At 34.8% G+C, this 14,068-nt stretch overlaps 1 protein-coding gene across 1 annotated transcript in view; it reads right to left on the bottom strand.

Moving 5' to 3' along the window:
- Nucleotides 1-14,068, bottom strand: part of CPNE8 (copine VIII) — a 384,959-nt gene that overhangs the window by 111,515 nt on the left and 259,376 nt on the right. Inside the window, exons 11-13 of the mRNA XM_006865292.1 lie at nucleotides 11,657-11,732; nucleotides 7,906-7,959; nucleotides 6,392-6,453 (exon numbers count right to left, since the gene is read on the bottom strand). Of these exons, the coding sequence (XP_006865354.1) occupies nucleotides 6,392-6,453; nucleotides 7,906-7,959; nucleotides 11,657-11,732 (192 nt within the window). The remainder of the gene's footprint in view (nucleotides 1-6,391; nucleotides 6,454-7,905; nucleotides 7,960-11,656; nucleotides 11,733-14,068) is intronic.

Below are 14,068 nucleotides of genomic sequence, written 5' to 3' on the forward strand. Positions count from 1 at the left end.
TTTAAAATCTAACTATATGTAGTAGTTGTTGTTGTTAAATGTCACAGAGTCTATTCTGGCCCATAGCAACCCTGTATAGGGTTTCCAAGGAGCAGCTGGTGAGCTTGAACCACCAACCTTGCAGTTCAACTTTGCAGTCTGATGCATTAGCTCACAGCACCACACTAGGACTGTAGTAGTAGCCCCTCAAAAAGCTACAACCTAAAGGCATGAAGTGACTGGCTTACAAGTTTTCAAGAGGGAGTTTAGCTTCAGAGTGTGCAGGGGAAAGTTGAATCTCTACCAAATAGTTGTTGTCTAGATAGGGATAAGATTCTTAAGATTCAATAGTGACTAATTGTTATCATGACTAATTGTGATTATCACAACTGTAAATAAAGGTAGAAGTTTTGTAACATAAAAGGGGAAGTAGTTCATCTTACATTCCAAAAACTGAGGACCCTAGGACTTTTGAGGGAGAAGAGCATGAACGGAATGTAGGACCCTGTCCAGAGAAGCAAAGAGACCAGAGATGGAGGCAGAGATGATGACATGGAGAGATAGAGAAGCTGAGGACTCTAGACTCATGGGACGAGAAAGGTAGTGTGCTAATTGTTATCATGACTAATTGCGATTATCACAACTGTATAGGTAGAAGTTTTGTAACATAAAAGGGGAAGTAGTTCATCTTACATTCCAGAAACTGAGGACCCTAGGACTTTTGAGGGAGAAGAGCATGGAGGCAGAGATGATGACATGGAGAGATAGAGAAGCTGAGGACTCTAGACTCATGGGACGAGAAAGGTAGTGTGCTGGCAGCCAGTAGACAGGCTTGCAGAATGTGACCTTTGGTTATTTAAATGATTATATATTCTTGAGTGTTTTTGTGTACATCCAACAACAACAACAACAACAAAAACCCTGAGGGAATAGAAACAAATACTGTTGAATGATAATTCATGGAGGGGATTGTAATCATTGTACTGAAACAATGAGTGTAAAACTGTCCCCCCATGTAAACTATTACTCAATTCACAATAAAAGCTTTAAAAAAAAAAAAAAAAAAAGATGAAATAGGAGGAAACAACAATTTCCAAAAAATATATTTTTTTCTATGAAGACTCTTATCAGCTATACAAAATTCTGTCAGTTTTTATACTAAAGCTAATATTGAGCTACACTTGAGTTCACATTCTTAGCTAAACAATTGCCTAAGTATATTCCACACAGTATTACAGGATAGCCATTTATTCTTCATCTTCTTCCTCCTCATCTTCTGGTTCGTTGTTCTTCTTTGAGCTTGCTGTCCTGCCAGTACCCTTCTTTCCTGCTTCAGTTTTGTCCTTGGCACTGTACTTGGCAATATCCTTTTAATATTTCTCCTTTAGCTTGGCTACTTTCTGTTCATTTGGTTGTTTATCTTTGGCTGATTTTTCAGACTACATTTCACCCCCCTTTTTTTTTTCCCCAGTATCCGCAATGGATAGGCCTGGGTGCTCACTTTTGGTCTTTGGGCAACGTTTAGAGCAAAACAGAAAGAAGGCAGATGGTGGCCTTTTAGGGGCATTGGGAACTTTTTGCTTTCCTTTCTTATCACCTTTGGGAGGCACACAATTTTTCATCTTCCTGTCATAGTGAGCTTTGTCACTATTTGCCATATCTTCAAACTTCAACTTTTTCTTTGCAGACATGGCCTTGTATCTCTCAGACCACTTCTTGGAGAACTCAGTGAAGTTGATGGATGCCTGCAAAAAGAAGGCAAATGAGGACATCTTGCCCCACAGCTTGTTGGGGTCTCCTTTGTCCATCATGAGGTGTGGTGCTTGGTGCGAATCAACAAGCTTTTCTTCAGAGTTGCTCAAAGCTACCAGATCTGACTAAGATGTTTTACCCAAGAGCTCTGTGGTGGACTTGTTTCCCCTTCCATCTTCTGTTGATGCTTTCTGCACCATTCAATATTTTGCCCATACAATTCTTCATTATTGCAAGTCAAGGCTTCACTTTTGATTTTCTAACTCTGGATCTTCGTACATTTCACTATAATATTAACTTTGTTTTCTCAAGCTGCTCTTTAAATCTTTCTATTCAGTTTTTTGTGGTTTTTTTCCTCATTTCTTTCATTTGTTTTAGCATCTCTACACTGGAGAGCAAGTTTCAGAGTCTCTTCTGACATCCATTTTGGTCTTTTACTTCTTTCTTTTGTTCCTAATGACCTTTTGCTTTCTTTCTGTATGATATTCTTGATGTCATTACACAACTCTTCTGTTCTTCAGTCATTAGTGTCCTAATTCATCAAATCTAATCTTGAGATGATCTCTAAATTCAGGTGGGATAGGTTCAAGGTAATAGTTGGGCTCTCATGGACTTGTTTTACTTTTCTTCAGCGTCAGACTGAACGTGCATATGAGATATGGATTGTTTGTTACACAGTCTACCCCCGTGCCTTGTTTTGGCTGATGATATGTGGCTTTTCCACTGACTCTCCCCACAGATATAGTCAATATGATTTCTGTGTTTTCTGTCTGGTGAAGTCTGTGTGTACAGTCAGCCGTCTTTTATGTTGCTTAAAAAGATATTAACAAAGAAGAAGTCATTGTCTTACAAAATTCTATCATTTTGTCTCAAGCATTGTTTCTATCACCAAGGCCATATTTTCCAACTACTAATCCTTCCTCTTTCCAACATTTGCATTCCAAATGTTTCCAACATTTGCATTCCAATTTCCAATGTTTATCACATTTGATGTATTTCAAGTTGAAGAAATTGGTAGAATTCTTCAATTTCATCATCAGTGCCTTTAGTTATTGGTGCATAATCTGAGTAATAGTTGCATTAACTAGTCTTCCTTGTAGGCATATAGATATTGCTCTTCACAGACAACATTGTACTGCACGATAGATCTTGACATGTTCTTTTTATGATGAATGTAATCATATTCTTCCTCAATTTCTCATTCCTGGCATAGTATATCATGTAGTTGTAAGATCCAAAATGACTAATATCAGTTCATTTCAGCTCATTAATGCCTAAGAGTTCTGGTGTGGTGCTGTGGGTTAATGTGCTGGACTACAAAGATGGTTTGAACCACAAGAATGGTGGTTCAAGCTCACCAGCAGTTCCTTGGAAACCCTATACAGGGTTGTTATGGATCATAACCGACTTGATGGCACTTAACAACAACAACAATGCCTAGGATATCAATATTTATGCATTCCATTTCATTTTTGACAACTTAAAATTTTCCTAGATACATACATCGTACACTCATGTTCTGATTATTAATGGATGTTCACAACTATTTCTCCTCATTTTGAATTGTGCTCCATCAGCAAATGAAGGTCATGAAAGTTTTACTGCATTCATATGATCACCGTCAACTTATTTTGAGGAGGTTGCTCTTCCCCAGCCATATTTTCAGTGCCTTCCAACCTTATTGTTAAGTGCCATCGAGTCAGTTCTGACCCATAGCGACCCTGAGCAGAGGCTGGTGAGTTTGAACTGCTGATCTTGTGGCTCAAACTGACTTTGCAGTCCAGCTCATTAACTCACAGAACGACACCAGGACTCCCTTAGGGGCTCATTTTCCAGCACTATCTATGACAGTATTCTGGAGGTCTTCATCATGTTTCAATATACAATATTCTGGTGCTATGAAGTGTTCCATTGCTACTCAAAATGTTTTTCAGTGACTATTTGGAAGTAGTTCACATCTTCTTTGTCTCAGTCTGTCTTAGTCTGAAAATTGTACACCATGCATATGCTGATATTTAAAATATGGGTGGCATAGCTTCCAGAATCACAGCAACACGTAAGCCACGACAGTACAGAAAATTGAGAGACGAATGGTGGACTCTATTGGTACTGCAGTTTTAATATTGATGTCTGTCATCTCAAATTGGGATGATTTATATATACATCGGTAGTAATGTTTTCAAAAATTATAGAAACCTGTAGATTGAGTCCTATTTTCTTATATTATTCTCTTTCACATTTCTATGAAGTAAATATCCTAATCAACCCCCATCACTAATTAAACAGTGCTAAAATTAAAATCTTCACAAATGTCTTAGAATAAAATGTTTATATTTTCTGTATGCCAAGACTCACTTTCCCTTATGGTACATAAATTAAACTTTCTGTTTGACCTGCCTTAATTATGTGCTAAATATCAGTCATACAAAAACTGAAAACCAAGCAAGATAAAAAATTAATGAATTCAATTCTAGTTGCCTTTGAAAAAGAAAGGAAATTATCAATGTGAATATTGCTCTTGAGAAATGAAGGTGAAATAAGGGAAGAAAGGGAGAGGGGAAGATGGCAAGATGAGGAGAATTAATTCTATGAGGCATCTAGCTCAAGGCCTGGCATATGATATCCAGACTAAAAGCCTCTCATCATTGACTCAGCTTTGACTCATTGTGACTCTAGAAGATATAGGAGAAATGCTCCATATAGCTTCCAAAACTACAAATTTTTATGAGAGCAGACAGCCTAATCTTTCTTCTACAGATGATGGGTGAGTTTAAACCACCAAACTTTGCATTTAAAGAAAAATATGCACAGATACTGGGATTCTGAAGAGAAGTGGTAAAACAATTTTTTCCTTAAAACTTTTTTCTTTAATTTTCTTGATATAACCACTGTAGATTCTAAGTCTAAGTAACAAGGTAGCATGTTGCAAGATGCCCATATATAGTCAAGATTCCCCATTGAGGCAGACATTATTTTTGGTTTGTTGTGTTGTTCTAAATAAGTACAATGGAGACTGTAAAGGTACAAGATGGCTGGCTTACAAGTTTTCATGAGAGTGTTTAGTTTCAGAATGAGGGGGATAAGGTAAAATCTCCACTGAATAGTTGTCCTCTACTCCAGATAGATCTAGTGAAAGTGGATGGGGGATGATGCTGATAGGATGTATGATTCAATTATAATTGTTTGCAGCATGAATTGTGATTGTCACAACCATAATTATAGAAAATGTGTAACTAAAAGGGGGGACTAGTTAATCTTTCGTTTCAGGAACAGGCGATCCCTGGACTATCAAGAAGGAAGAGCATGAGCGGAACCTGAGATCTGAGAAGAGACAGTGGCAGAGGCGATGGCATGGAGAGGTAGAGCAGTTGTGGGCTATAGGACCATGGACTGAGTAAGACTGTGGTAAGAGACTAGCCTACAGAATATGCCCTTAGGACTTTTAAATGAATGTATATTTTTGTTTTGTAAGTATACATCAAATATTTTTACTTTGCTCATTTGTAAAATATAAGCTGCAAAAGGGAAGGCACAGGGAGGAAGTAGGATAATTATTGTTGCTGGGAAGGATTGTAGTCACTGAGATGAAACAAAGCATAAAATTTGCTGAATGTAAAACTGATAATCTTGTCTGTTAATCTTTGCTCAATTCACAATATAAAAGTTTAAAAAAAAAAAGAAAAGAGAAGAGAAGGGCATTGGAGAGCAAGTTTTCTAGTGTTTTTGTGAAACTACCGTTGTTTTATTGACACCTCTTTCCTTCATCTTTTTCTTTGGCTACCCGCATGCTATCTGTGATTTAGGATTGGAAAATAAATTGGCTGAATCTTAATTAAGGAGAAGTTTATGTGAGGGATGCCTCTGGCTCTTGTTATTAGTCAGGGTGTTACATTCTAGATCACCTTGCCTTTTTCAGCATGTTCTAGATCGCTTTGCCTTTTTCAGCATAGCTTTTATATTACATGTAATAGGTAATTGCAAGTAAATTGGAGAGTATATGCACATTGTAGACTGCATGATAATGAATAATGATTTTGAGTCTTTAAGGCTGTTGACTAAATTAAAATATTTTAAAATGGAAGCAAAATTGGAAAAGGCGGCCTTATTTATTAGGGTGTAAGTTTTCATAATATGTTCCCATGGCAGGGTCTCTCTGGACTCTGAAAAACATTCAAGAATGGTTATAGCAACCATTTTTTTCTGAAATACATTCTTGCTGGAGACCTGGGGAGCAACTTTCTGCATTATGATTTTATTACAAGACACATTCTTTTAATATCCTGGATCCAGAACATACAGCTGCAACAGGTCTTCAAGTTTTTTTTCTAAATTAAAAATACTGAAAAGTGCATTTAAAAACTCCTATATGTTAGGCAAAAGAAAGCAGTCTATGAAAGTGCAGATAATAGCTTTATTTACAACTATTAATAACACAATTGAGTTTATTCTCTAAGACAAAGAAAAGTTATAATTTGTTCCAAAAGTAATAGGTCTTATTATATAAGTTTATCATTTTAGTTATGACACAAAAGTGTCACAAGTCTGTCATCAAAATATAATGAAGGTGAACATGTCAGTTGTCTGGTAACTAAGAGTAGCACTTGTTATATACACTCAAAGAAATGTTTAAGCAATGAAACAATTTCAGAGACTTACTTACCCTCCCTTAATATAGTCAAGGAATGATACTTCAGTTTCTACCAAGAAAGAGAGTAAAGTTACCTGAAACAAAAACAAGGCAGAATTACCTGCTAGCACCTCAAACAGACATTTATCTAAATATTAGGAAGACAATTTTATTTTTTAGCAGTCTGCAAATCACTAAAGCGATTATTCTTTATTAACATCTGCTAGGACTGATTGTTCTTAACATTTTAAATTATCCTTCGAAAAGCGGACATAAAAAACCCGACTTATTTCTGTGGTTGGCTTACTTTCTTTCTAGAACAACATGAAAATTATCTATAAGGACACTGTGTTACTTACCATTTTAGATAAAAGATGAACAGGAGTTGGAAAATGATCAAAATTAAAAATCAAAATTAGTACTCTATGTCATACAAAAGGAAATGCGTATTTTTGCCATGTGTCTGTAATGGGGCCAACTAAAATCTTAAGTGTCTTGCTTTAGCAGATTTAGAGAAGAATTTAAAAAGAAACTGTGACAGAACTTGGAAGGTGTTGCTTTCTCAGCAGAGTTCAGCTTAGGGAAAAATCTTCAGTATATTTTTCCCTTTAATGGGATGATTTTGAGTTCTCATAATGTTCAGATACTTTGATCTTTGCATCCTTCTTTAGGCAATGTGTTTGGTTTTGGTTAATTGACTCAGTACAAGATTCTCACAGAGTTGCACATTTCAATGCACCATAAAATGAACAGTTCCACATCCCAAGGTAAGTCTTAATAATTATGTGAAATCTAAGAAGATTATAGTATTTCTTACTAACAGTAAGTTTTTCATGCCTGTCTGATTGTCTGTAGTTAGTTCCCTTGAGTGGAGAGTTGACAGTAAACCTTCAGCTTATAACCTGTAAAATGTAGAACCCACTACTTCCTATAAGGTAAACGTCATTATAATCTCTTCCATAGGAAGTTAGTCTTTCTATTATCTACTTTTATATTAAAGTTCTGAGTGAAACAGCAATTTTGCTAGTTGCTTCTATTCTGACTTGAAAAATAGGTATATATATGTGTGGGAAATTAAATGAAAAGAGGACAGAATTTTTCCACAAACATTTTTTTTCCCACAAACTTTCTAAAGTGCTCCATGTATATATATATATACATTGTTGCTGTTGAGTCAATTCTGTCTCATAGGGAGTCTGTAGACAAAGTAGAACTTCCCCATATGGTTTCCAAGGCTAAACTCTTTTCACAGACAGACTGCCATTTATTTCTTCTTTGGAGTGGCTCATGGATTCAGACTGCCAGTCCTTCAGTTACCAGTCAATTGCGTAACCACTGCAACATCTAGGCATGCTTTCTCACACACATACACACAATTACATAAATACACACACATATGCACGAATGGGCTTCAAAATGCTTCTGGAAAAATTCCATTCTGTTTTAATTCTATTTTTTCCATGAATTTTTAAATTCAATATATATAGTTAGTCTTCTAATATGAATAAAATTTATTCACCTAATGAATAAAAGAAATACTGACTTACAGTTCCAGAATTAGTGTACTTTTTCTTTTTTCCTTTCTTTTTAGGATTCACAACCTTAAAGAAATAGATAAAACAATGCCATGAGAATGTATTCTATTTTATATTGAAATAGAAGAAAAAGGTAGTCAATCTGCTGCCTTCATTTCTTATTCATATACAATATTCCTTTATAAATATCTTTGGTATGGCTACTTCTACCCGAACTTCTATTCAAAATTTACTAGTAATCATCTCTTTTAAAAAATACAACTTTACTAAAAATCAGTAACTAAATCCTCACTCACTTTATACATTAGTTACTCCTACCCATCTGCATCTTCTTAATGTGACTGAGACTTTAAATTTACAAGGACTCAAAAAATAATAATGACTTTTAGAAAATGTAAAAAAGTCTAAAGAAAAGTATCCAAGAAACATAACTTTTTTTCCAAGATATTTTTTCTTTTATTTAAAATGTTAATTCGCAACATACCTTACAAAGAAACTGAAGACCTTAGATATAACTTTTTAAAACATCTCTCTATAATTACAAGGTATGGCACTGTAGGATAAAGCATTGAACCACAAGGTCAGTTTGAACCACAAAGTAGGAGGTTCAAACCCACCAACTGCAACTGGGAAACGGACTCAATGACAACAATAAAAATATAGTCACCAACCATGAAATATGCTTTTCATGGTTGGTGACTATATTATATATATAGGGATAATATATAGCTTGGTACCAAACTATAAGTACTTGTTCACATGTGAACAAATAGGGTAAGCACATAACTAGTTAGCAGTTTCCTTGCCTACTTCAGCAATGATGAGACTGCTTCAAAAAACAAAGATGATTTTTTTTTTCTTGTGAAACTGTATCATCGGCAGATTTTATAATTCTATTAATTACACTCCTTTGTTCAGAAATTACCACTGATTTCTAGCTTAGAAGTAGTCATCATATTAAAACTATAATGCATTTTTAAAAATAATTATCAGCACAATAGCTATTATTAAATAAATTATTATTCATAGAGCTTGTCTTATTTTACCTTTCACTGGTCATTGACACAAATCAAGTTCAGTAAATAGTACAATTAGTTGTTTGTGTTAAGTGTTGTTGAGTTGGTTCTGACTCATAGCTACCCTGTATAGTGTTTCTAAGAAGTGGCTCTTGGTTTGAATCATTGACCTTTAGGTTAGCAGTCCAGTGTTTTCTCCTACAGAGCCACACCTGGACTCTAAAAATACTACATTGTTGTTGCTGTTAAGGGCCGTCAAATCAGCTCTGACCCATAGCGACCCTGTCCAGGGTTTCCGAGGCTGTAAATCTTTACGGGAGCAGAAAGCTTTCTCCCATGGAGGGGCTGGTAGTTTCAAACTGCTGACCTTAAGCTCCACAGCCCGATTCATAACCACTACTCTACCAGAGCTCCTTCAAAACAGTACATTAGGGAGTTTATTTATCTTCTTTCATAATTCTGCATTGCACTACTATCATAAACTATGGAAAATTTTGGATCAGATTACACATTTACATGATAAACTACCTAATGAGAGAATATTTAAGAGATCTATTGACCTAATTATTGCTAATAACGACAGTCATTTCTACCTGATTATATTATATACTTATTGAAGTTCTGGTTTTCAAACTTAAGAATAATTTTTCAATTATTTATTTTGACTTATGTGGCTGTGTAGGATAAGCACTGGACTGTGAACCACAAAATTGGTGGTTTGAGCCCACCAGCCAATCCACAGGACAAAGATGAGGCTTTCTGGTCCTATAAAAGTTACAGTCTTAGAAACCTGATACGTGGTCGCTCTGGCTTGGAACTGACTCAACAGCACTTAACAACAACAACAATTTATACAAGGGTAAGTCAAAAGTATTGCTCTTAGGTTTTCAGTTCATATATGCACGGTTTTATTCCAAATAAAATATGTTTTAACATGTTTCTGTTATCAGTGGGTAGCTATAGACATTTCTTGAAGTAACTTACACATCTTATTTTGTTTGGATGCCTTTGAAGGGAATCTGCTCGGGACAGTTAAATTCAAAGTACTAAAGTCAGCACAAAAGGTTATGGTGGGAAATTCAAAGAGATAATCTGAATAGATTTTCTCAAATGACACAAGATGATAATGAGAGCTTAATATGAAGAAGTTTAAGAAAACACTGTATTGATGAGAAAAAGATCAACAAAATTGTGGCAAAGAATCTTTCTCCATCACAGGTATGCACTTGTTCATTATGAGAATAGCAAGGGTTGTTCTACAAGAATTTCATGGGGGAAACCTTACCCTATTGATCCTACTGTCCCCGTCATACCTCTTCATGATTTTTTTTTGTTCTCCAACATTAAAGAACAAAATCAAAGGAACATGATTTGAGCCCCTTGAGGATGACAAAACTGCTGTTTGATTTGGTGTAAATTGAAGAGCACAGAATTCTTCAGGGAAGGGACAAATAAGTTGAAATAATGGCCTTCACAAGTATATAGACCTAGATGGAGGGTATGTCAAGAAACAACAGCTTCATATTTTGACATTTTTTGTTTAGTAATGGTTTCCATGATTTTCTAGTAATACCTTTAGACTTATTTTTGTATATAGAATTTATCAAGCTATACTATATATTTTATGTGTTTGTCTCTCCCATTTTATACCAACATTTTTGTGCATATTTGTTGTCCAAGAGCCTATCATAGTGTGAAATATAAAAGTCTCTCGATAAATAATTTACTCATAAGCTAGTGAATGAATGGAATACAGCTGCCGTTGCTCAACAGGAAAGTATCAGAATGTGATTCCTCCACTTTCAATTTACAGAAATTTAAAAGAGGTCAATGTTAGTGTCAAACTGGCATGAAAGGGTTACCATTATTGTTGAATACTGTGAAATTCTTCTTTCATGTACACATACAGTTAACTTAAAAATGAAAGGGATTATTAATGTAAGTTAAAAAACAACAACATTGCTACAAAATCATAGAAACTGTTATTAAAAAAAAATCAAAATTCTGAAGTTATAGTTTATTGACATGTCTTCCATCGTGCTCTATATACTTCTGACAATAATTTTACCATCTTTCCAATCCTTTCCTGTAGGATTTGCACCATGTCTTAACATCCTTGAGGGACTCAAATCATGTTCATACATCCCCTTTGGTTTATTCCTAAATACCAGTGTAGGTATTCAACCATATTGCTATTAAGTGCAGCTGAGTCAGTTCTGACTCATAGTAACTCTGTATAAGCTACTCACAGAGTGGTTAGTGGGTTTGAACCACCAACATTCTGGTTGACAGTCAAGTGCTTAACCGACAGAACTAAATTGGCACACCATTCAGACATTCTAAGCTCATTTTTACATTATTACATTTCCACAACTAAAATGGATATATTTATCATTTCTATTACAAAAAAAGAATTAAGGGGGAGGTTGGTATAAGGGAAAAACATAAAGACTGGAATTCAAGAAAAAATGAACTTATATCTATATTGAATAAAAAAAAAAAAAAAAAAAAACAATCATTTCACAGGCAAGAGTTAAGATCTCTCAAAACAAATTTAAAAGACCATATTACTTGAAAATAATTAATACCTTTTAATATCACAAACAATTTGGCTCAATAAGGTTAAAGATAATCACATATATTGGTACTCACCTAATATTTGGTAATCATCCTTTGCAAAATTCACACTTTTAGAGCATAAATGTATGTCTTGTAGAAAACCAACTATTAAATGAAGTGTTCCTTACCTCATATACATTGAATTGTGATTGTCCTCTAGAAAGTTCCCTATAGCTTGTTGTAAATTCTCCAATGAAATCATGACTAAAATTAAGGAAATATAAAAAAAAAGCTTTTATATATTTATTAATTATATTTTACAGCTTTTTTAGGAATGTGTATTTTAATCATTATGAAAAATGCTTACTATTATTATGGACACTTGCTAATAATTGGTAAAATATTTTTAACGTGACAATATTTCACTGTTCTGTAATACAAAATTACATAGACTCAAAATGATATATTACTGACATTAAAATAATATTTAATTAATTCACATCAATATCAATACACCAATGTCACACTTACCAACATGATAGTAGTTATTATTGTTAATGTGCTGGTGAGTCAGTTCTGTCTCCTATCAACCCCATATAGGGTTTCCAATGAGTGGCTGGTATGTTTGAAACACCAACCTTGTGGTTAGTAGTCCAGTATTTATTTTACAGTGCCACACCAGGACTCCAGGATCCATGATTAGGTTATAAAGAGCAGGTCATTATATAAATTTGGCATTATATGAAAATGGAGATGATCACATCAGAGCATCATTATATAACTACCAAATGACATCATTACATAATTTCCAAACCACTGAACCTCATGGTCCAGTCAAGTTGTCATATAACCTCAGCCCTTACAGCTAGTGTTACTTTCCCCTCATACCTTGCCATTCCTTAATGACAGAATGCACAAAATAGTCATTAGACTTTTACTATTGTCATAAGTAAGAAATGTTGGATAACAACATGGTTGATAGGCAAGAACTAAGTGTACTTAAAATGAGTTGCTGTTGCCAAGTCAGTCTGACTCATAGTGACTCTGTTTTGGGTTTCCGAGGAACTACTAGTGAGCTTGAACCACCAACCTTGTGGTTCAAACCAACTTTGCAGTCCAGGGCATTAACCCATAGTGCCACGCCAGAACTTAAAATGAGTACATTAATTTTAACAAGTCATATCTCAAAAGCATTACATCACCTACAATGTCTAAATAATTATTTACTAGGATGAAAGTTGAAGACATTAAAAATTTATAATTATCCATATTAATAATCACAAATACATGATAATCTCAAGCCTTTCTATAGACAGAATATAATAGGACATGATATTTTAAAGAGTATTGAATGTTAACATGGATAATAGCTACCAAATCTTTTGAATAATAAACACACAATGTGGTCACTGTGAATTCTTCTCCTCCAAACAATTATAACTGCCTTCTCAGAGAAGAGAACATTCTACTAGTTTAAGTGGGGCATATGGATTTAGTAAGCATTAACTAGCTCTCCTGTAGATTCTTATCAATGTGATTACTGTGATGTTGTTGCTGTCGAGTCGATTCCAACTCACTACAAACCTGTATGAGGTTTCCAAGTAGTGGCTAGTGAGTTTCAGCTGCTAACCTTGGGGTTTAAACCAAACTTGTGGTCGAGCAGTTACCCTACACTGCCACACCAGGATTAATGATTGTGATTACTGTAGACAACTACAAAACCATGATAACCATTCAGCAATCTAGGGAGGACTTGCATTCTATTTTAAAATAATGACAAACACCATACAGACAAAATGCTGGCATTTTGTGATTGTTTGTTTGTTTGTTAAGTACTGTCCAGTGGGTTCTAACTCATAGTGATCCTGTATTGGGTTTCTGAGAACCAACTGGTGAGTCTGAACTATATACCTTGTATTTCAAACCAACCGTGTGGCCCTTTGCTTATCCTACAGTGCCAAACCAGGACTCCTATGATGTGATGTGATGCTGAAATATAATGTATCAGTAGAAAAAAATGTACCTTATAAGAACTAAAATAGAGTAATAAACACAATACCTGCTACAGTAGCTGTTTGTTATCATATAATTTAATCTTAGCTCATTCATTTTTCAAATGCAACCTGTTCATTACCATTAAAATGTGTATGAGTATTTCTCCAAACCCATAGCTTGGTTTAATGCTTACTTGTGACTCACTAAAGGCCATGAATCTTCCAAAGACTTGATGACCAGTTAAAAGCAACAAATAAATTGTGCTTAATCAATTGAATGTTTTAAAATTAAAAAAGGTATGTGTCAAGGTTGTATTCTTTCACCATACTGATTCAACATGTGTGCTGAGCAAATAATCCAAGAAGTTGGGTTATGTGAAGAAACATGTGGCATCAGGATTGGAAGAAGACTCATTAACAACCTGTGATATGCAGATGATGCAATCTTGCTTGCTGAAAACGAAGAGGACTTAAAACATTTACTGATGAAGATCAAAGAGCACAGCTTTTGGTATGGATTACATCTCAATGTCAAGAAAACAAAAATCCTCACCACTGGACCAATAAACAACATTCGTATCAACGGAGAAAAGAATGAAGTTGTCA

This window comes from Chrysochloris asiatica, unplaced genomic scaffold (genome assembly GCF_000296735.1).
Source record: "Chrysochloris asiatica unplaced genomic scaffold, ChrAsi1.0 scaffold00077, whole genome shotgun sequence".
Lineage (NCBI taxonomy): Eukaryota > Metazoa > Chordata > Mammalia > Afrosoricida > Chrysochloridae > Chrysochloris > Chrysochloris asiatica.